Here is a 24,667-nt window from a genome sequence, read left to right as displayed (position 1 = left end):
ACTATTTTTAAAACTAAGAAGTCAAAGCCATTAGACGGGAGGATCGCGGTTCGCGGACAGCCTCAGCTACTTAGTGAGGCCCTCTGCAACTCAGTGAGACCCTGTTTTAAAATAAAGACTAAAAAATAGAACAGGGAGTGTAGCTTGGAAGTCTAATGCCCCTGGGTTCCATCCCCAGACCCCCCCCACACACACACAAAAGTCAAAGCCAGTGTGTTGGTACACTCCTGTAATCCCAGTACTTGAGATGCTAAAACAAGAGGATGGCAGGTTTGAGGCCAGCCTGGGCAATTTAGGAGATCCTATTTCCAAATAAAATTTAAAATAAAGATGAGAGGCCAGTGGTGGTGGCACACACCTTTAATCCCAGCATGTGGGAGGCTGAGACAGGAGGATTGCTGTTTGCAGACAGCCTACACTACTTAGTGAGGCCCTTTGCAGCTCAGTGAGACCCTGTTTCAAAACAAGGAATAAGCCAGGTGTGGTGGCGCACGTTTGTCATGGCGGCATTCGGGAGGCTGAGACAGGAGGTTAGGGGTTCGCAGCAGCCTCAGCTACTAGTGAGGCCCTCTGCAACTCAGTGAGACCCTGTTTCAAAATAAAGAGTAAAAAACTGGGCTGGGGGTGTAGCTCAGAGGTAGAATGCCCCTGGGCTCCATCCCCAACACCACACACACACACACAAAGAAAAAAATAAATTAATTAAATAAAATAAAAATAAGGAATAAAAAATAGGGCTGGGGTGTGGATTGGAAGTAGAATGCCTCTGGGTTTCATCCCCAGTAACACACACACACACACACACACACACACACAGGATGAGGGTGTAGCTCAGAAGTAGAATGCTCCTGGGTTAAATCTCTAGCGTCCCTCCCACACAATTTAACAAAAAAAACTTTTTTATTGGTATTGGGAATTTGGGAATTGAACCCAGGAGCATTCTATCTCCAAGCTATACTCCAGTCCCTTTTATTTTGAAACAGGGTCTTATTATAATGCAGAGGTTGACCTCAAACCTGCAAACCTCCTGTCTCAGCCTCCCAAGTACTGAAATTCCAGGTATGCACCACCACACCTGGATCACTTTTTTTCTTTCTTTCTTTTTTTCTTTCTTTCTTTCTTTCTTTCTTTCTTTCTTTTTTTTTTTTTTTTTTTGTGTGTGTGGTACTAAGGATGGAACTCAGGGGCATTCTAACTCCAAGTTACACCCCAAGCCCCAATTTTTTATTCTTTATTTTGAAACAGGGTCTCACTGAATTGCAAAGGGCCTCACTAAGTAGTAGCTGAGGATGGCTGCGAACCATGATCCTCCTGTCTCAGCCTCCCAAATGCTGGGATTACAAGCGTGCGCCACAATGCCCAGCTCCTGGATCACTTTTTAAAAAATTTTTTATTGAACAAAAATGGTATACATTTAAACTATACTTGGTGTCCTCTCCCCCCGCCCGTTTTCCCTTCCCCCCTCCCACCAACCATGCCATATTCATAATTTTATACATATTCGGATGTAGGCCCTCATTAATCAAGTTCATCCTTCCTCCTCTCCTATCTTTCCATTCAAACTCTGCTGGTATTTCTCCTCCATTATCTGGAGTCCCACTGGTATCCTTTGTGTTTTCTAGTTTGGGCATATTAGAGGAAACATATGTACCTTCTCCTTCTGTGCTTGGCTGATCTCACTTAATATAATGCTCTCCAGGACTTTCCATCTTCTTGCAAATGATATAATTTTGTTCTTCTTTATGGCTGAATAGAATTCCACTGTGTGTATTTCCCACAGTTTTGCTATCCATTCATCTGTTGATGGAGACCTGGGTTGGTTCCATATTTTGACTATTACAAATTGTGCTGCTATGAACATAGGTATGCATATGTTGCTGTATTTCTCTGAATTCAACCCCTTTGGAAAGATACCCAGGAGTGGTATAGCTGGATCATATGGTGGATCTATTCCCACCTTTCTTAGGAATCTCCACACAGATCTCCATAGTGGCTGAACTAGTTTGCACTCCCACCAACAGTGTAAAAGAGTTCCTCTTTCCCCACATCCTCGCCAGCATTTGTTGTTATTTGATTTCTTTATGCTTGCCACTCTGACTGGGGTTAGATGGAATCTCAGTGTAGTTTTGATTTGCATCTCCCTGATGGCCAGTGATGAAGAGCATCTTTTCATGTATCTATTGGCCCTTTGTATCTCTTCTTTTGTTAAGTGTCTATTCAGTTCATTGGCCCATTTCTTGATTGGGTTGTTTGTTTTGCTAGTGTAGAGTCTTTTGAGCTCTTTGTATATTCTGGATATTAGCCCCCTATCAGAGTGGTTCCTGGATCACTTTAAAAAAAAATAATTAAAAATTGCCAGCATGGTGTGGTGGCACATGCTTGTAATCCCAATACTTGGGAGTCTGAGAGAAGAGGATCATGCAGGTTCAAAGCCAGCCTCAGCTACTTAATGAGGCTCTCAGCAACTCAGTGAGACCCTGTTTCCAAATAAAATATAAAATAGGTCTGGGAATGTAGCCTGGAGAGGGCCCATAGGTTCTATCCCCAGTACCACAAAAATAAATAAATAAATAAATAAATATAAATAAAGTAACTCAAAACACTGTCAAAGCTGGGCATCATGGTGTACACTTGTAATCCCAGTACTTGGGAGGTTGAGATAAGAGGATCACTGCTAGCCTCAGTTACTTAGTGAGGCTCTGTAACTTAGTGAGACCTTGTTTCAAAATAAAAGATAAAACAGAGCTGGGGGTGTAGTTTGGAGGCAGAAATGCACCTGGGTTCAATCCTCAGTAGTGAAAGTAAAGAAATAAATGAATAAAATAAATTCCATTGGAAAAAAACTATTGTTAACCAGCTGATCAAAATTTAAATAATGTTTAGAAGTTATCCCCAATCATCTATCATTTCCAATCATTAGTAATGAACAAAACTTCAGATGAAAGTAAATTGGAAAAAACGCCAAGTTTTCCATTCTAGATTTCTGTGTGTATATGGGGGGGGGGTGGTATTGGGGATTGAACCCAGAATCATTCTACCTCCAATTTTATTTTTATTTTGGAAACAGAGCCTCACTAGGTTGATGAGAATCTCACTTCTTTCTGAGGCTGTCTTTTAACCTGTGATCCTCCTGTCTCAGTCTCCCAAGTATCAGGATTGCAGGCACATGCCACCACACTTGGTTTTCAATATAGAAAAGTTAATCAAATACCTTCTTAGAGTGTTGGGTGTGATGGCGTATGCTTGTAATTCCAGTACTTGAGAGGCTGAAACAAGAGGATTGCAGGTTTGCAGCCAGCCTCAGCTAGTTAGTGAGGCCCTCAGCAATTTGGTGAGACCCTGTTTCAAAATAAAGAATAAAAAACAGGGCTGGGGGTGTGGCTTGGGGGTAGAATGCTCCTGGCCTCCATCCCTGGTATCAAAAAAACAACAACAAACAAAACAAAACCCTTCTCAGAGCACACATGGCAGTAGTATGTTCCTGAAGGTAAAAGTAGAAGCATGGTACCCAAATTTTGGGTCCCAAGGAACAAGACATTCCAACCTCTCAAGCTAGTCCTTAGGACACAGTTTTTAAGCCGGGCAAACAATTATATGGAGAAGAGTGCCTAAAACTTAAGGATACATAATAAAAATTCCATTTCAGTATTTAACCTTTGCTACTTTAAACACCATAAGGTATTTATGAGTTTCCTTGCTGCCTTCACATTATTGAAACTTAATTTTAAGCACAGCTGGTAACAAACTCTGCAACATTTCTATATTTTGGGCAATAAAATATGCCTAGGATTATTTATACATAAAAACTTTGAGTATAGTTTATTATATCTTAGGTGCTCTATTGTATTGAAACATTTACAAGAGGTTATACAAATCGGAAGAGAGAAATAAAATAACTTATGTGATAGAAAAAAGGAGAACGCACTGCCAAGTAAAATGCTCAACCGAGTGACCTTTAATGGCCAATACCCTCGCCACCATTTTTCCCTCACTGTGGTAAAACTAAGAGATGGCAATCGAAACAAATTCTTCAGTGTTCCTGCCAAACTACCTTCTATTCAATGCCCCAAGCATGCTGTAAGCACGAAAGCATCAGCACTGATGTCTGGCCATAATTCTTTCCAATTACATTATAAATTTTCCTTCTGCCAAAGCCATTTTAACCAATTCTCAGTTATATACAGAAATAGGGAAGAGAGTTTTGAACAGCTAGCAAGATTAACTAAAACGATGTACTTTTCCCCTCCATATACCCTCTATTAGAGAAGCTGATGCACATTGAAAATCCAAACTGCAGGCTGCAAGAGGAGCAAGGAACAAAAGCGTTAGGACTGAGCACGGGTAGGTGCTCGAGGTTGGGGGGATAACGAGAGAGAGCGCAGCGTAAGCGTTTCACTTTATGTCCCTTTGTTTTCTAAGTGAAAAGTTAGCATGTTGTTCCAGTCCCTTTAAGGCAATCGCAGCACCAATTATTAGTAATAACTTGGTGATTGAAAAGAAAGGCTCTTTTCTTAAAATGAAAGTTGTGAAAGTATGTGTAAAGTATGAGTCATAGAAACTTGTAGAATCTCCTTGCTGATCTTTCTAGAAAAAAATAATGAACAAATTCAGCTCTTTCTACATAAAACTACAGTGAAGGACCTTGAATTAGAAAAAAGAATCCTGGCAAAGACAGTTTGTGTCGCCAGGCAGAAACTCATTTCTAGCTCCTGGGCTAAACTTGACATCATTAACAAGGAAGACACCACCAACCTCACTGTCTTTGTTTGTTTGTTTGTTTGTTTTTTGTGGTACTGGGGGTGGAACCCAGAGGCTTTCTACCTCCGGGCTATATTACCAGACCTATTTTATACTTTATTTGGAAACTGAGTCTCACTAAGTTGCTGAGAGCCTCACTAGTAGCTGAGGCTGGCTTCCAACCTGTGCGATCCTCCTGTCTCAGCCTCCCAAGCACAGGGATTACAAGCGTGCGCCACCACGCCCGACATCACTGTCTTTTTTTTTTTTTTTTTTTTTGGTAATACTGAGGGTGGAACTCAGGGGCTTTTCTACTATAAATAGGTATACTATATTCCCAGACCTATTTTATACTTTGGAAATAGGGTCTCACTGAGTTGCTGAGAGCTTCACTCAGTAGCTGAGGCTGGCTTCGAACCTGCGCGATCCTCCAGTCTCAGTCTCCCAAGCACTGGGATTAAAAGCGTGCGCCACCACGCCTAGCTTCCTCACTGTCTTTTTATGCATTGTCAGCAAACCTTTGGCTAAAATTTAGAGTTGCGACTTAGGTTAAAATTAAACAGTGGTGGAGCTACCACTACAACACAAGGGAGGTGAGAAGCAGGTGAACAGACGTATGCTACGTACAGCTACATGTGCACAAACATAGCCAAGCGATGACACTCATCAGTAGTCCTCTGTACTGCAAACGGCAGGTACGACATCTATTATAAGACATACTCTGACTTCGGAGAAATTAGAAAATAAAAAATATGCATTTGAAAATTGAGAAAACAATTTCACAACTAGAACTTGCTTTTTCCTTTGTTTTTAGCTCCCTCTCTAATCTCCCATCACTCTAAAGGTTCCAAGATTAAGCTCTGTTATCATAGTCGGGGCAGTGGGGCTGAGACAGGACAATGGCAGGTTAGAGGCCAGTGCATAGTAATTTCGTAAAACCCTATTTAAAAAAAAAAAAAAAAAAGATCTGGGGTAGAGCTTAGAGGTAGAACCCCCCAAACCTGGGATTCAACCCCAGTACCTCAAACACACACACACACACACACACACACACACACACACACACACACACACTCACACGCACACAGATATGTGATCACAGTGAAACTCCCTAAATAATGACTACCAATGGTTTTTTCTCATTAATGAGCTTACAGAGAAGAATATTGGATATATAACTATCCCTTAATAGAGGACCAAGAAGAATTTGTAATATATTATGGAGAAAGTTCATAAATGATTTGTGCAATATTCCACAGAAAATAGCTGAAAACCTCTTCATACAAAGATGACAAAATTTAGCCAGGTATGGTGGTGTACATTTGTAATCTTAGTACTTGGGGGAGACTGAAACAGGAGGATCACAGTTTCAAAGTCAACTTCAGCAACTCAGAGCTATCTGCAACTTAGCAAGACTCTGTTTCCAAATTAAAAAATGAAAAAATAGGTCTAGGGGTGAGCCTGGAGGTAGAAGGCCCCTGAGTTCCATCCCTTGTATTACTAAATAAATTAATTAATAAATAAGTAAATGAATAAATATGACAAAATGTAAGAATTATGGAACTGGTATTCCCAATCTTTCCTTTATGTCCCATTATGAGGCATTTAATATATACATAAGGAAGATGAAAAGACAATAATAGTACTTCCCCTCTGCAAGCATTTCATTAAGCTTTGTCCCCAAATCTTAAAAATCTATTTGACCCACAAGTACTGTGGAATATACGCTATTGTCAACATGGCCCACATTATGACATGAAACTATAGAGCACCAATAAATAAAAAAATTAAAAAGAATTTAAAAATAGAGAGAAAAAAATCTATTTGACCTAAAATAAAAGTAGTAAAAATGTCCAGCCCTTTTTCATTGAGCAGACTCATGGCACAGGTGTAACTAGTTGAAGCCATCATGTAATAAGCAACCTTGAAGAAATGTGCTATATTTGGGTACTTTTATACACTGTTGGTGGTAGTATAAATTGCTACAGTCATTTTGGAAAGCAATTTGGCAATATGAAGTGAGACCTTTAAAAATATACATGCCTCTGATTCAAGAGTTTTATTTTTGGGAATTTGTTCCAAACAAATCACCTGAAGCACGCACAGAGATCTTCTTCTAAGTTTTTATTTTTTTTTTGGTGGTACTGGGGTTCCTGGAAGCCCTTCTATGTCCGGGCTACACTCCTAGACCTATTTTATGCTTTTTATGTGGAAACAGGGTCTTTAAGCCAGTGCGGCTGGCTCCGAACCAGCGCGATCCTCCTGTCTCCGCCTCCCAAGCGCGGGGATCACAAGCGTGCGCCACCACGCCCGACTAAGTATTATTTTTTTATAGTGAAAAATGGCAAATAAATGAATAGGTCTGACAACAGGGAAAAGACTAAAAAATGATACTCTATAAAACTGAAGAGTATTACACAGATATTTTAGAACATTTAAGCAAGAATGCCTTTTGACTTTTTCTTTTCCTAATGTTCTAAATTTTAAAGTAATACATGCCTGTGGTAAAAGAAAATTTAACAAATAAAAGCAGAAATCTTCTAATTCTCTTATAGTATATCTCCAACTTCCAAAGATACTTACTGTTAAGTTTATGTGTCTGTATGTGAGCTAGAAATTTTCTGGACATATCAAAATTTACCTAACATTTATCTACAGAAAGATAAGCTTTTACTTTTAATACAAACAGAATGACATGAAGCATGTTCTTCTTCCACTTGTCCCTTATAGTTTGGCTATAGTTCCATATAGCACATAAAGACCTATCTTATTTACTTAAATAGGTGTTTCAGTATATACCACATCTTTTTCTTTGTTTTATTCAGATTTTTGATTGATAGATATTTAGGTTGTTTAGATTTTTCCACTTATCAACAATGCAATAATTAACATACTTAGATATATAACTTTACCTACAAATATGAACTAGTATGGCAATTTCTATAAGTAGAATTCCGACATTTTAGATACGAAAAGTTATAGCTAAATCACCCACCAAGCCGGGCGCGGTGGCGCACCCTTGTGATCCCCGCGCTTGGGAGGCGGAGACAGGAGGATCGCGCTGGTTCGGAGCCAGCCGCGCTGGCTTAAAGACCCTGTTTTCAAATAAAATATATATATATAAAATTGGTCTGGGAGTGTAGCCTGGAGGTAGAAGGGCTTCCAGGAACCCCAGTACCACCAAAAAATAAAATAAAATAAATCACCCACCAAGAACATTACACTGATCCCATTCTCCCTATTGCCCCCATCATTCCAAACACTGGATACAAACAATTTTTTAATCTCTGCATCTCTATAATTATGAATTGTGTTAAGCTGCTTTCTACTGCTTGCCTCTACTTTTTTCTTAAAGGCTTCTAAGAGTCTCTGATACAGTCAGGAAATTAGCCCTTTGTCACATATAATATAAATATAAAAATGTTTATAGTATTTTTTGACGTCTAGAAAATTTCTCTATTCTTCTAGTTAGGTCTTCTGCATTTTAAGTGAACTTCAAAGGTCCTTTTCACCTCAAAAGAACATATGACTTCTATTATTTCATAATTTCTCATTTATTGGGAGTTTTCAACAACTATACATTAAAATGTAGTTACATACTTATTTACATGGCTGGGGCTGAAGTAGACTAAAAACAGAAAACACTGGAAGGAAATAAGACAGTGACAGTGATTGCTACTAAATGGTAGCATTAGATAAGGTTTTCATTTTTATGCCTTCCAAATTTCTACATTGAACATACACTATTTTCATGACTAAAATAAAATATAATTTCTTAACACCACCCTATTTATTTTTTTCTTGTTTTTGATAGCACTGGTTGCAATTATTACTTGAACACCCGACCTAGACTGAGTCTACCACTAAGGCAGAACTTTGCATTTTTTTTTTCTTTTCTTTTACTGGGAAGTAAATTTAGGGCCTCATGCTTGCTAGGCAAGTGCTCCATCGCTGAGCTACACTTCCTCTTCTTTCTTTCTTTCTTTCTTTCTTTCTTTCTTTCTTTCTTTCTTTCTTTCTTTCTTTCTTTCTGTGGTACTGGGGATTGAACTCAGGGGCATTCTACCTCTGAGCTACACTCCCCAGTCCTTTTTAAAAATTCTTTATTCAGAAACAGGGTCTCACCGGCCTCACTAAGTTGCTGAGGCTTGCCGAGAACCTGTGATCCTCTTGTCTCAGCCTCCCAAGCACTGGGATTACAAGTGTGTGCTACCATGCCCGGCTCCTTTTCATTTTTTGAGATGAAGCCTCCCTGGCTGGCCTTGAATTTGGTATGCTCTTGCTCCAGCCTCCTGAGTAGCTGGGATTATAGGCATGTGCCACGGTGCCTCGCTGTATGGGGATTGAGCCTAGGGGCATTCTACCTTTTATCTACACCTCCAGCCCTTCTTAATTTTTGTTTTGAAACAGGGTCTCACTAGGTTGCAGAGGGCCTCTCTAAAGCACTGAGGCTGGCTGTAAACTTGGGATCTTCCTGTCTCAGCCCTCCATGTATTGAGATTATAGGTGTGTGCCACACCTGGCTGTATGTTCTTTTAACTCCATTGTCATTGATGGCAAGAGGTTTCCCAGCTATAATATCAGTGTACTCCACAAGGAAACAGTGCTCTAAAGAGCTGGGTCATAAATAATTGTCAAATAAACTGTTGCTAACATTAAATTCTTTTAAGAGTAAAAGCTAAAAATAGTAGCCGAGGCCTATGATTTTGCTGATTATCTTTAGTTCTTTGCTTTTCTCCCAAAATGTACTAGAATATTTTAAAAATATATAAACTTCACTTTCATAAAGCTGGAGGATGTGTCCACTATACCATCTCTAACAACTTACTTAGTCCAATTTGGGTTTTATCTCTGGCAAACTAAATTTTAGTGCTTTGTGTAAAGATGAAAGTCAAAAGAAAGGTAAACTTCATATTTCTCACAGAATAGATGAGGAATTTTCCAGAATAGGCTTATTGGATTCTGAGCTTTATAAGTTATGCCTCAGCTATATAAGTTATGAGAATTTTACTCTTCCTTTTCAGATTTGCTTTGTCAATATTACCACCTAAAAGCTCTCTCAGGTACATGAGATAAGACTTTCAGGTCTGTAATCTTTTCAGGCCTGTAGTTGGGAGGCTGAGACAAGAGGATCTAGGGTTTGAGGACAGCCTCAGCAACTTAATAAGACCTTATTTCAAAATAAAAAGTAAAAGCCAGGTGTGGTGGCGCACGCTTGTAATCCCAGCATTTGGGAGGCTGAGCCAGGAGGATCGAGGTTCACTGACAGCCTCAGCTACTTAGTGAGGCCCTTTGCAACCCAATGAGACCCTGCTTCAAAATAAAGAATTAAAAAAATAGAGCTGGGGGTGTAGCTCGGAGGTAAAATGCCCCTGGTTTTCATCCCCAGTACCACACACACACAAAAAAAAAAAACAAAATAAAAAATAAAAAGAGCTGGGTTGGGTGTAGCTTGGAGGTAGAATGTCCCTGGGTTTAATCTCCCATACCAAAAAACAAGATAGTTAGCTCTACCCCTTTTCACTGTTCTACACTTTCTCCTATGTTAAGCTGTAAGTATTTGAGAACTTACTAAACACTAAATTTCTCAAAATATTTGAGAAGGTATGATTTGAATCAAAGTATAAAATAGTACAGGAATTAAATGGTAAGCACTTGGAGGACATTTCCCTACAGAGTAACAGTAAATATGTGTTTTAAATATCTGTCCCAACAGATATTTACATAACTCACTTCTCTCTTACTCATTCCATGGACTCCTTCCTATGTGATCCCTGAGCTCATCTGAAGCACAGATCACAGCTGATGACTTGCTCACGCCTAGCCTGTAACAGCCACTTACTGGCCAAAAATGAAAATAGTGGATCTCAGATGGTAACCGTGGTACCTTTAGGAATTTAGGGGAAGGAAAAATGGGGGGCTTAGAGCCTCAAGGAAGATCACAAATGGGTTCAATAAACACTTCTAGAAATGGAGCATAACCAAACGTGTACTTACAGCTTGAGACTCACGAACTTTAGGAAACATTTTGCCAACATTGAGGCCATCGATGACAATATCGAAAGGAGGACAGGATTTTAAAAACTTCTCAAACCTCTTCAGTTCCTAAAAAAGAAGCAGACAAAAAGTTATTTAGTAAGGACTTTATTATAAACATACTGTGGTGACTTTAGTATTTTTTTGAGAATTCAAAATATTATTTTCTTGAAAATACATATACTTGAAATCTAAACAAGCTGCCTAACTGCTACAACTGCAGCTAATTAGCTGATAGCTTTTATAATCTCACAGGGCTTCCTACTTCAAGGAGCGTCTTCACACACAACTTCATCTGATCGGTGGCCAGCCTATCTAGCTGCTAAACAGGCCCCCAAGAGAGTCACAAAGAGAAGTGAAATGTCAAAATCACTAGTCCTATCCTGTGGGCCAAGGAGAAGCAAGCCGCAGATAAGCCGGTCTCTCGGCACAGCCGTATTCAAGGAACAAGGCTCTACAATTTTTACTTCTTCTTTTGTCATTACTGGGCTTTAATTTACTTATAGCTATTTTGAAGAGTTGACGATTCATCCCACTACTCATTCAATAAATATTTACTTTCTGTGTTTTGACAGAGGTTCTCACTATGTTTCCAAGACTGGGCTTGGACTCAAGATGCTGCAGCCTTAGCCTCCCCGGGAGCTGGGATTTCAGGCGACTAACACTGCGCTCAGCCCCAGCACGTGTGTGTGGAGCACCTCCTATTTGCCTTGTACTTCACCAGAAAGACAAAGTCCCCAACCTAATGGGCTTGTGGAAGAACACACAAAAAACTACGTAAATTATATTTAGTGTCAAATAAACCAAATAAGTCATATTAAATGTCAAATATGGTAAGTGTTATAGAAAAAAAAAAAGAGGGAGAAATCCCACTTCTGGTAATTATGGGATTGTTTGTACTGGCCTACCAGATAGTAAAAGAAATCCTAGATTGAAAACCATCTATATATTTGAAGGCACCAAAGGATAACCTAAAGCAGGCAGAAATTAGGCGTGGTGGTGCATGCTTGCAATCCCAGTATTAGGAAGGCTGAGACAGGAGGATGGCGGTTTGCAGCTGGCCTCAGCAACTTAGTGAGGCCCTTCACAACTCAGTGAGTCCCTGTTTCAAAATAAAGAATAAAAAAATAATAATAATAAGGCTGGGGGTATAGCTTGGAGGTAGAATGCTCCTGGGTTCCATCCTCAGTACTGAAAAAAAAAAAAAAAAAAAAAGCCAGTGTGGTGGCACACGCTTGTAATCCCAGTACTGGGGAGGCTGAGATAGAAGGATTGCGCAGGTTCAAAGACAGCCTCGGCTATTTACTGAGGCTCTCAGTAACTAGTGGGACCCTGTTTCCAACTAAAGAATAAAAAACAGGTCTAGGTCAGGAGTGGTGGCGCATGCTTGTAATCCCCGCGCTTGGGAGGTGGAGACAGGAGGATCGCGCAGGTTCGAAGCCAGCCTTGCTGACTTAAGAGACCCTGTTTCCAAATAAAAAAATATAAAGATAGGTCTGGGAGTGTAGCCTGGAGGTAGAAGGGTTCCATCCCCAGTACCACCAAAAAATAAATAAACAAATAAAATAAATAATAATAATAAAATAAAAAATAAAAAACAGGTCTAGGAATGTAGCTCAGAGGTAGAATGCCCCTGGGTTCCATCCCCAGTAACACACACACACACACACACACACACACACACACACTCTCTCTCTCTCTCTCTCTCTCTCTCTCTCTCTCCGTTTGGCCCAATATTTTTTTCTCACCTATACCATTCCAGAGTATCTTTCCAAAGGTACTGAAATCAGAGAATTACAGTAATAATAGGCATATCTATGTTCCTAGCAGCATAATCACAATAGCTAAATCATGGAATCAGCCTAAGTGTACATCAACAGATGAAAAGATCACAAAATTATGGGATATCCACACAATAAAATTCTACTCAGCAATAAAGAACAAAATTATGTTATTTGCAGGAAAATGGATGGACCTGGAGAACATTATGTTAAGTGAGTTTAGCCAATCACAGAAAGTGAAGGCTATTATGTTTTCTTCACATTTAGAAGCTAGGGAGTAACTGGGATACAAGAGGGACTTCAGATAATGGAGAAACCCCAGTGGAGCCAGAGAGGTGATCTAGGGGGAGAGGGGTGGGTAAGAAGATCAACGAAGGAAAAACTTCCACTGACATTATGAACATGTGAGAATACCAATGTCAATCTCAATACCCTGTATGGGGAGGAGGAGGGAAGCGGAGGGAGCTGAGGGAAAGCCTGCCAAGAGCTGGGTCCACATGTGCCACTGTCAACATGATTTACATATAACATGAGACTATAATGCACCAATAAAAGTATAAAAATTAAAAAGTACAGATTTACTTCTAGAGTGTCCAACATTAAAAGCTAGAAGCAACCAAGCACGGTGGTGCACACCTGTAATTCCAGCACTTGGGAGGTTAAGATAGGAGGATTGCAGGTTTGAAATCAGCCTCAGCAAATTAGCAAGATCTTGTTTCAAAATAAAAAATAAAGAGCCAAGTGTGGTGGCACACATCTGTAATCCCCGTACTTGAGAGGCTGAAACAGGAGGATCAAAGACAGCCTCAGCACGTAGTGAGACTCACATCAATCTAGTGAGACTCTGTTTCAAAATAAAAATAGAAAATAGGGCTGGGGTATAGCTTGGAGGTGGAATGCCCCTGTGTTCGATCCCCAGTACCACAATATATAAATAAACAAACAAACAAAAGTGCTGGGAGTGTATGTTGAAGACAGAATGCCTCTGGGTTCAATCCTCAGTATTCTACCCCCCAAAAAAGCCAGAAGCATGTGGTAAGCTCGGAAAAATGTTTATCACAGTAAGAAATTAGAAATAATCAAAATTTCCAATCACATTTGATTACAAAGTAATATTTAAATATAGTCTGTATGTGTGTACAATAGTAATACTTAATATAGTGTGCATGTGTGCATGTATGTATGTGTGTATATATGTATATATATGTATATGGAGCAGATTATTAAGTGGCTATTAAATGGTTATGAAAAGAACATAATAGAGAAAAATGCTTATGATGTGTTAAGGGAAATAAGCTGGATACAGTAAGTATGCTAGTCAACAAAACAAAGAGCAGTTCTTCTCCCAACTTTCCACTAAAATGCCCATAGAAGCCAGGCATGATGGCATTTGCCTATAATTCCCAGTACTTGGGAGGCTGAGAAGGGAGGAACAAAGGTTCTAGTACAGCCTCAGCAACTTAGTGAGGCCCTCAGCAACTCAATGAGACCCTATTTTAAAACAAAAGCTAAAAATAGGGCTGTGGATGTATCTTGGCAGTAGAATGGCCCTGGGTTCGACCCCCAGCACCCTTCCCCTCCAAATAAAAACCCCATTGATAGATGAAACACTGGCAACAGTACTAAAAGCTAACAAGAAGAAAAAGTAGGAGGGTTCTGCTGAGCTCCTCTCTAGCCCTATTTTTTTTTTTTTTTCCATATTGGGGACGGAACCTAGAGGCATTCTACCTTACAGCTACACTCCCACCCTCAGCCCAATTTTGTATTCTTTATTTTGAAATAAGGTCTCAATTGTGGAGGGCCTCACTAAGTAGCTGAGGCTGTCCACGAACCGCGATCCTCCTGTCTCAGCCTCCCGAATACTGGGATTACAAGTGTGCGCCACCACGCCTGGCCCCCTTACCTTTACTTAATTCTGCTTTCAGCTCAAGGAGAAGGAGTTCATACATGCTTAACAATGTGGAAATTCCCACTACTTCACAATTAACCAGGAAGCTTCTCTGAAGCATCAATATAATGCTTAATTCCCCTCCTTCCTTGGAAAAAAGGATAGAATATCTCCTTCACTGTGCAATCCTCAAACAAAAACAAAGTATAAACACTAAAGACACAAGACTCCCTGGAAAACTTTTCAAAAGAAATCAGAAAGTAAGTACTTTTTTCTTTTATTTGCAAAACTGGGGTTTGAATCCAGGGGTATTCTGCCTCAGAGCTACAAGCTATACTCAATCCTATTTTTTAATTCTTTATTTTGAAACAAGGTCTCACTAAGTTGCAGAGGGCCTCACTAAGTAGCTGAGGCTAGCCAGGAACCTTCAATCCTCCTGTCTCAGCCTCCCAAGTACTGGGGTTACAGGCATGCCCTACCATGCTGGGCTCAGCTTTTCTATTTTTATTTTGAAGAGCATGAAAAAAGAAACCTAATTAGTTTTTTTAATTAGCATTATCTGGGCTTGGTAGTATGTTTTTAATTCTACTACCTCTACCACCACAACAATAAATAAGCCGGGAATGGTGGCACATACCTATAATACTAGTATTTGGGAGGCTGGGATAAGGAGGCTTGTAGGTTGGAGGACAGCCTCAGAAAGTTGTGAGACTCTCATGAATATAGTGAGACTGTGTTTTAAAATAAAAATAAAATAGGGTTGGGGTGTAGCTGGGAGGTAGAATGCCTCTGGGTTTTATTCCCAGTAACACACACACACACACACACACACACACACACACACACACACACACACTCTAAAATAAGAGAGAAAGAGGCCCAAAAAAGGGAGAATAGAGAAGGTAAGATTTAAAATTTCTGGAATTTCTTGTGCCAAAATTTAATAACAATAAACCTGACCAGTGTTAAAAAAACATACAGCAAATCTTAATGTATCTCAGTAATAAGAAAGTAAACTATGAAAATTGTCCATATGGAGGGCTAAAGGGAATGGGAAGTGATTTTACTCTTAAAACCAAAAAGCAGGACTCAAACAGCAAATGGAAGAGACAGGAATACTCGTGTAGAAATCTTGGGGAGACCCTGGAAATACTCATGAGCTCGAATGACGTGTCTTGTACATCTCATCAGTGGTTTTCCCTCCCGTGTCTAATTTACACAAATAACTCAATAAATCAGAAGCAACACACAACTGGAAGATGAGTCATTCTGCCAGTAATCATCGTGATTAAGAAAAAATCTGATCTTCCTGTGAACTCTGACACCATTTACATCTACTTCATCAGTCTTGCTAGCAACTGCTGCTGGTCCGCACTTGCGCGCCTTTTCTTCAGCTGGCATCGTTAAACAAGTAATAGCAAGCCAAGTGTTAATTAGACACCCATCCACTGAGGAAACACTGACTGGTATGAACACGGTGTGTTACTGAGCGCAGAGGTCTAGGTTGGAACCCAGGCTTCCTTACTAAACCTGCAGTTTGGGCAAGTTACTGAACTTCTCTGAGCCTCCGTCTCCTCATCTGTAAAGCAGAGGAAATACTCACCCCCCATAAAGTTGTTATAAAGACAAAATGATCGAACTAAACAAATGGTAGCTATGACATCACAAGCAAAAACACTGACTATTTACTGTATAACAGTAAATTAAATAACAATATTTAGTACATACCTACTGGATGTCCAGCGTTAGGGAAAATTTTAAAAAATGGGGCCCTACCCCTCAGTTTCTTTCTCTTTTTCTTTTCTTTTTTTCTTTTTTTTCTTTTTTGAGATACTCGGGATGGAACCCAGAGCATTTACCTTTGAGCAACACCGCCTGCCCAATTTTTTAATCTTTATTTTGAAACAGTGTCTCACTGAGTTGTAAAGGGCCTCACTAAGTAGCTGAGGCTGGCTTTGAATCTATGCAATCCTCCTGTCTCAGCCTCCCGAATGCTGGAAGTGTGCACCACCATGCCCTTCTTTTTCTTTTCTTTTCTTCCTTTCTCTCTTCTCTCTCTTCTCTCTCTCTGTCTGTCTGTCTCTCTCTTTTTGGTAGTACTGGGGATTGAACCCAGGGGCATTTTACCTCTGAGCTACACTCGCAGTCCTATTTTATTATTTATTTTGAAACAGGATCTCACTAAGTTGCAGAGGGCCTCACTAAGTAGCCGAAGCTGGCGTGAACCTGCCGTCCTCCTGTCTCAGCCTCTCAAGTACTGGGATTACAAGCGTGCGCCCCACGCCCAGCTGCTCAAAGAGTTTCTAATGTGGTTGAACCATTAAGAATTCCTGATGTGAAAAACTAAATACTGCAACAAGAACCAAGTGTGTGCATGAATAAATGCTATAAGTTCAAAGAAGATAAGTGCAAACTGTGAAAGAAAGGCCTTGTGACAGAAAATACACTTGAAGTAGGGACCTGGCAAGCAGCTGGTGCTGGCTGAAACAGATGTTTGTAGAAGAAAGTGACAAGAGATGAGGCCTGAAAGGTAGGTGAGTTGCAGCCAAACAATGGAAGAGCCCTTTCAGGGTCGGAATGGGGAGCGCAGGTTTTGGAGTAGAGGACTATCATGATTACATCAGTATCCTGAAAACACTGACCTAGCAATAGTGTGGGGGAAAGGACCAAAGAAGGGAAGTATATACACAGGGAAAACAGTTAGACAGTAACCTGGAAACTGAGGTGGAGCTAGTGAAGTCCCGGTGGAAACGGAACAGCAGAGGCAGACGTGGGAAACGTGGCGCAAAGGATTAGTGACTGACTAGATACCAAGGTTTACGATTAGAGAGAGGCAAAATCAGCTTTCATCTTTTCAGTCTGGGTGAGAAGAAAGAGGAAAGTAACGAAAGGAAATTCAATGGCAGGACTGGAGGTTGAACACGAGAAGCATTGGGGAAGCATTTGATTTCTGGCAGGTCGTGAGTGCACAATGGCGTGTTCGCCAGGAAATGTCTCACAAGCACTCACTGATCTGGCCTTTAAAAGGTAGTCAGAAACAATTTGGGAGTCACTTAGACAAGAGAGAAGAGCTGAAGCTGGGGAGAAATCCCATCAGGCTCACTGGTTAAGGCTCTTGTTCTCACCCAAAAGGAAAACACAGGCCTCACTGCAGGAAATAAAGTTCCTGGTAAGATGGGCACTGGCAGTTTTTCTTCTCCTGATAAGGACATGAAGTTTAGCTTAAAAAAAAAAAAAAAAAGCAGGAGATGATGCCAGGCGTGGTGGCGCACGCGTGTAATTCCAGCATTTGGGAGGCTGAGACAGGAGGATTGCGCGGGTTCGAAGCCAGCCTCGTTTACTTAGGCCATTTGCAACTCAGTGAGATCCTGTTTTAAAATAAAGAATTAAAAAAAAAAAATAGGGCTGGAGGTGTCGCTCAGAGGTAGAATGTCCCTGGCTTCCATCCCAGTACCGCAAAAAGCAAAAACAAACAAAAAACTCCAAAAAACGGGAGCCTGTTATTCATAAAAATCCTCTTAACGGAGGAATGTAAATTGTGATAAGTGTTTGTGAACCTCTGGAGGTGTGAGCCTATGTGTGAGAGGTCTGCAGTGCAGTGTGAGTCAAGTTAGGGGACCCCCCCCCCCCGGGTGAACAGTGTCACTGGCAGCTGCTCGGACCCAATAGGGAATCTAAGGGCCTAAGAAGCCGCTGAATTACACTGTCCCTGTTTCCTCTCTAGCTCGCCATTTTCTGATACATTCCAGTGTTCTTAACTAAATAAACTGGGGACTTAATCTAATTTTACCCTAGATGTATGTATAACACCTGCCTGTTAATAATTCACCTGAAACACTGTATGCTCATGTACAAAAGACTTTATAAAATTTGGGGGGTTTCAGAGTACAGTGGAATAAAATCTAAAACTACCAGCATTGAGTCACAGAACAAGGAAGAGTTAAGCGTTCTCCCTTTCCATGGTTCCTAGAATCTATGAATAAGTTCACTTCTCACTGACACGGTATTTGGGCATTATCATCCCATTACTATCGGCAGTATTCTACTTTAAAAGTGTTATCGCAGTGAAATAAAAGTAAACTTTCATTTGGACTTAAATATGACTTTAATGTCATGGATCATATAGCTGACAGGGACGATGGATGCCATGTCTGGGATCTGATCAGCTCTGAGAATTCTGGAAGTGGTTTTTCAGGTTATTTTGGCATGTAAAAAGCAGTTTTTCTTTCTTTTTTTCAGTGGTACTGGGGGTGGAACCCAGGAGCTTTTCTACCTTCGGCTATACTCCCAGACCTATTTTATAGTTTATTTGGAAACAGGATCTCACTAAGCTGCTGAGAGCCTCCCTCAGTAGCTGAGGCTGGCTTTGAACCTGTGCGATCCTCCTGTCTCAGCCTCCCAAGTGCTGGGATAATAAGCGTGCGCCGCCACATCTGGCTAAAATAATTTCTTATTTTCTAATAACCACATGAAGTTTCTCTGACTGCAGGGGTGGAAGCCTTGTACCATTAACACAATGAGGAGTGATGTGGGAAGAAATCACATAAAAATTTTCTATCTTCACCTGAGTGTGGTGGCACATGCCTGTAATTCCAGTACTTAGGAGGCTGAGACAGGAGGATTGCAGGTTTGAGGGCAGCCTCAGCCACAACCTAGTAAGACCCTGTCTCAAAACAATCAATAAAAAGGGCTTGGGGGGCTGTAGCTCAGAAGTAGGAATGCCCCTGTGTTCAATTCCCAGTACCAAACACACAAAAGAATTCTACCTCCAAAGGTCTGGCCTATCATTAGATGTGCTACAGGCCTCTAAAAATATTGGGGGACAAAAAACAAAAACAAAAACACAGTTGACAGGCCATGGATAGGAAAGGTATTAATTTATTAATTTATAAGACCTTTTGCCTAAAGCCTTACTGCTCCTAGAATCTATGAATAAGTTCACTGTCACTGACACTGTATCTGGGCCCAGTACCTGATAGAGCCGCCTCATTCAACTTTTCTGAAGATCTCCTCTGGCTCTTTTAACCATTTTGAAGAAATTTACAGGTTAAATCATCAGCATAACCGAAGATAAGCATTTGTATAATATGAACTGGTAAAGTAACTACAGTATCTTTATTAATAGAGAAGTATGTAATTGTACCCCTCTTGGTTTTTTCAATCTGCTTGCAATGAATCGCACTGTTAATTAAAGCAATGGTGTATCCAGAAAGATGGCTGTCTTCGAGATAACTGGAGTTATCTGCTAATTCAAATAATCTCAGCTTATTTACTGCCAGCACAAATGCAATGAACTAATTACAGAAAAACCAAACCAAACCGGTGTTTAAATCAGCTGTGCAGGTAGCTCAATCCACATGCATTCCACTCGGCCAATTAGGTATCGCCAAAAGAAAAGCCGGTGCTACTGAGAGCAGGAAATCACATCCTACTTCCCGCAGCTGCCTCACAGCTGAGCAAAATGCAAAAACACGGAGGAAATGCGCCTGGAGATCTTATTAACAGAGAGTGGAAATCCCCTCCACAACTCCCAATTAGCGCTGTTAAGGGCAGAAGCTCTCAGGTGCTGATTTCCCTTCGCGGAAGGCCTGAGCGCACCAGAATTAATCTGCAGTGCCACCTGCGCTGAACGCAGGGGAGACGCGCGCTGGAGCATTCCAGATTGCCCTTTTTGCTAGTTTTGACTACACAACAGAGTACCATGTAGTGGGTTGTTTTTTGTTTTGTTTGTTTTTAGCTCCTGAGCAAATAAATGCTAATAAACTGTTTGCAAAGCAAAAGCAGCGCAGTACAGTAGACAACCTCTCTAGAACATACTTTGAGTCTAAATCAACTGCTCTGCTCTATTAAGAAATTTCAGCCTGAGCTGGGTGTGGTGGCACACACTGTCAGCCCAGAACTTGGGAGGCTGAGACAGGAGGGCCGCAGGCTCGAGAACAGCCTTGACAAGTAGTAAGCCTCTCATCGACCCAGTGAGACCCTGTTTCAAAAAAATAAATAGGGCTGGCATTATAGCTCAGAGGTAAAATGCCTCTGGGTTCAATTCCCAGTTGAAAGAAAGAAAGAAAGGAAGGAAGGAAGAAAGAAGAAAAGAAAGAAAAATGGCTCTTGTGTATTTCAGAAGTAGAAAGAGCCAGGCGTGGTGGCACACACTTGCAATTCCAGCATTTGGGCGGCTGAGACATGAGGATTGTGGTTTGCGGACAGCCTCAGCTACTATTTAGTGAAGCCCTTTGCAACTCAGTGAGACCCTGTTTCAAAATAAAGAATAAAAAATCAGGCTGAGGGTGTAGCTCAGAGGTAGAATGTCCCTGGGTTCAATCCCTAGCACCATAAATAAATTAAATAAATAAATAAATTCTTTGCTTAATGCTTAAAGAGGACTTTCATTCTACAGTGACATTTCTCAACTACTTCCATGCTTTGTTTGTTTGTTTGTTTAGAAACAGGGTCTAACCAAGTTGCAGAGGGCCTCAGTAGAACCTGTGGTCCTACTTTCCCAGCCTCCCAAGTACTGGGATTACAAGTGTGTACCACCATGCCTGATTTCCCATCTTTTATAATAAACATATACATACTATGTTTAAGCTGAGGAAATGTACCACAGAAAGATACTGACTCTGAATGAAAATCAGTAGGGATGCACTGTTTTATAATCTTTCTCTTCATAATTTTCACACTAACTTAATACATCAGTTAAATATTTTTACAGTGGAAATTTCATACACAAAAGACAATAATATAGCAAATCTCCATGAACCCATAAATTAATTTTATCAACTGATGCCACTCGTTTCATATGCAACCTCATCTATTCTCTCTCCTACTTCCCAGGAATTTTTTTTTTTTTTTTTTCAGGTCTGGGGATGGAACCCAGGGGCATTTGACCTCCGAGCTACACCCCCTGCCCTATTTTTTATTCTTTATTTTGAAACCCGGTCTTACTGAGTTGCAGAGGGCCTCACTAAGTAGCTGAGGTTGTTCTTGAAACGCGATCCTCCCGAAAGCTGGGATTACAAGCGTGCGCCACCACGCCCAGCTTTTTATTTTTATTTTTTTCAGTACTAAAGGTTGAACCCAAAGGCTTTCTACTTCCACGTTATAACCCTAGTCCTATTTTGTTTTTTATTTTGAAACAGGGTCTCACCAAGTTGCTGAGGCTGGCCTCGAACCTGTGACCCTATCTCAGCCCCTAAGTACTGGAATTACAGGCATGCACCATTATGTTTGCCTCCCAGGAATTTTTTTTGGGGGGTGGTGGTACTGGGGATTGAACCCAGGGGCGTTCTACCTCTGAGCTCTACTCCCTCCCAGCCCTATTTATTTTATTCTTTATTTTCAAAAAGGGTCTCTCTGAACTGTGGAGGGCCTCACAAATTGCTGAGGCTGGCCTTGAACCTGTGATCCTCCTGTCTCAGCCTTTCAAGGACTGGGATTATAAGTGCGCACCACCACGCCCAACAGCTCCCAGCAATTTTTGAAGCATATCTCAGACATTACATCATTTTATCCACAAAAATTTCAGTGTTTAGCTCTGAAATATAAATCATTTTAACTCATTAATATTGCATCCTAGGACAGTGTTTGACAACACAGTGAGATAGTAACTACTATCCATTTATTCAACAATTTGAGCATCTTTATGCTAAGTTGCTAAGAGTCTCACTAAATTCCTGAAGCTGGTTTTAAGCCTGTGATCCTCCTGTCTCAGTCTCCCAGGTACTCCAATTACAAGTACTGGAATTATTGTACCACCACGCCCGGCTTTAACTTCTTTTGCTAATATCTTTGTGTAATAAAATTGAGGGAAAGTGGACATGGTGGTGGATACCTGTAAATCTACTAGTTGGGAGGCTGAGACTGAAAGATTGCAAGTTCGAGGCCAGCCTCAGCAACTTAGGGAGACCCTCAGCAACCTAGTAAGACTGTATTTTATTTTATTTTATTTTCTGGTGGTACTGAGGTTCTTGGAAGCCCTTCTACCTCCGGGCTATACTCCCAGACATATTTTATACTTTTTTTTTTTTTTGGAAACAAGGGTCTCTTAAGCCAGCGCGGCTGGCTTTGAACCTGCGCGATCCTCCTGTCTCCGCTTCCCAAGCGCGGGGGATCACAAGCGTGCGCCACCACGCCCGGCTTAGTAAGACTCTATTTCAAAATAAAAAAATAAAACAGCTGAAGGTGTAGCTTGGAGGTAGATTGTTACTGGGTTCAATCCCAGGATAAGTAAATAAAATTAAGAGAAATACATTTTATTTAATTCTCCCCATCTTTACTGGTGCCTTACAATCGTACATCATGACGAAGTCCAGATGAGAGAGACACACACGCACACAGGTCTTGGTGAGCTTCCCACGGCTCCTTCCCGCAGCCTCTCATGCCCATCCTGAGACCGGCGTAGAGAGCTGTGTGTATGCGCACCGCGTCAAAGTGTTTTCTTCATCGGATCGTCTTCCTCACGACGCCCTCTCTGTTACTTCCCTGGGTTTCTCCTCTTTTGTTTGGAGCCCCCCCCCCATTTTCTTCTAGTACTGAGGATTGAACCCAGGAACATTCTACCTCTGAGATACATTCTGAGCCCTTTTTCTTATTTTTTAAAATTATTATTATTTTGTGGTGCTGGGGATGGAACCCAGGGACATTCTACCTCTGAGTTAAACCCCTAGCCCTATTTTTTAGTCTTTATTTTTTAATTATTTCTTTATTTTTGGTGGTACTGGGGGTGGAACCCAGAGGCTTTCTACCTCCAGGATATACTCCAAGCCCTATTTTATATTTTATTTGGAAACAGGGTCTCATTAAGTTGCTGAGAGCCTAAGTAGCTGAGGCTGGCTTTGAACCTGTGTGATCCTCCTGTCTCAGCCTCACAAGCACAGGGATTACAAACGTGCGCCACCACTCCTGGCTAGTCTTTATTTCTATTATTTAACTATTTATTTATTTATTTATTTAGCGGGTCTGGGGATGGAATCCAGGGGCATTCAACCTCCAAGTTATACCCCCTGCCCTGTTTTTTATTCTTTATTTTGAAACAGGGTATCACTAAGTTGCCGAGGGCCTCACTAAGTAGCTGAGGCTGTCCATGAACCAAGATCCTCCTGTCTCAACCTCCCAAATGCTGGGATTACAAGCGTGTGCCACCATGACTGTCCTATTTTTTTTAAATTTTGAAACAGGGTCTTGCTAGATTGATAAAGAGTCTCACTACTTGCTGAGGCTGTCCTCAAACCTGTGATCCTCCTGTCTCAACCTCCCAAGTACTGGGATCAGTACTTGAATCAGTACTGTGGGTGCCACACCTGGCTCTGGAGTCCCTTTTGTAGCTCAACTTCTCCCTAGTTTCCATATATGAGGGAAAACAGGACCATTTTTTTGTGACCAGCTGATCTCATTTGGCATAATCTTAACTTTTTAAAACAGAGAGAAAAAGAAAACTATAAGCAGGGTATGGTGGCTCATGCTTGTAATCCCAGTACTTGGGAGGCTGAGACAAGACAATCGTGGGTTCAAACCCAGCCTTGACAACTTGGCGAGGCCCTCTGCAACTTAGTGAGACCCTATTTCCAAATAAGGAATAAAATCTGGCTGGGGGTTGTTTAGCTCAGAGGTAAAATGCCTCTGGGTTCAATCCCCAGTGCGACCACAAAAAAAAAAAAAAAAAAAAAAGAAAAGAAAAAGAAAACTACATCTAACATCATGCATTCTCTAAAACTGTGGTTCAAGGACCTTAAGTATTCTCAAGATTGTCTCAGGGGTTCCTTAAAACTATTTTCATAACATGAAGATGTGTTACACACTCCCATTTACTCACAAGTGTACAGGCAAGTACTGATATAGTATCAAAGTAGAATAACCCTACTGTATGGAAGTGCCAAGAAAACAGTCCTTGCTTTCCCTACTCTATCTCTGGGAGCCTTCATTTTCTCCATACGCTTTAACTAAAACAATATACATAACAGATGACACAGAAACAGATCTAGAAATCCAGCTGTCAACACTTTTCGCCAACACAGCACTGAAAATGAAACAGCAGGAAGCCGGTTGTGGTGGCCCTTGTCTGTAATCCCAGTACTTGGGACACTGAGCGGAGGAGTTCAGGTTCGAGACCAGCCTTAGCAACTTAGCAAGGTCCTCACTCAATAATTTAGTGAGACTCTGTTTCAAAATAAAAAAATAGAGTAGGGTGCATGTGTAGCTCAGAGACAGGATGCCCTTGAGTTCAATC

The 24,667-nt window shown here is 40.9% G+C and overlaps 1 protein-coding gene across 2 annotated transcripts in view; it reads right to left on the bottom strand.

Moving 5' to 3' along the window:
- The window catches only part of PRORP (protein only RNase P catalytic subunit), a gene marked incomplete at both ends in the record, with an annotated part of 112,583 nt that overhangs the window by 74,814 nt on the left and 13,102 nt on the right, over nucleotides 1-24,667 (bottom strand). For both annotated transcript variants that reach the window (XM_080707510.1, XM_080707511.1), the window contains one exon: nucleotides 10,735-10,842. In XM_080707510.1, the coding sequence (XP_080563636.1) occupies nucleotides 10,735-10,842 (108 nt within the window). The remainder of the gene's footprint in view (nucleotides 1-10,734; nucleotides 10,843-24,667) is intronic.

The sequence above is a fragment of the Muscardinus avellanarius genome (assembly GCF_963383645.1).
Source record: "Muscardinus avellanarius genome assembly, chromosome: 12".
NCBI lineage: Eukaryota > Metazoa > Chordata > Mammalia > Rodentia > Gliridae > Muscardinus > Muscardinus avellanarius.
Note: the sequence above shows the minus strand (reverse complement) of the source record. Positions and strands in the feature narration are given on the sequence as shown.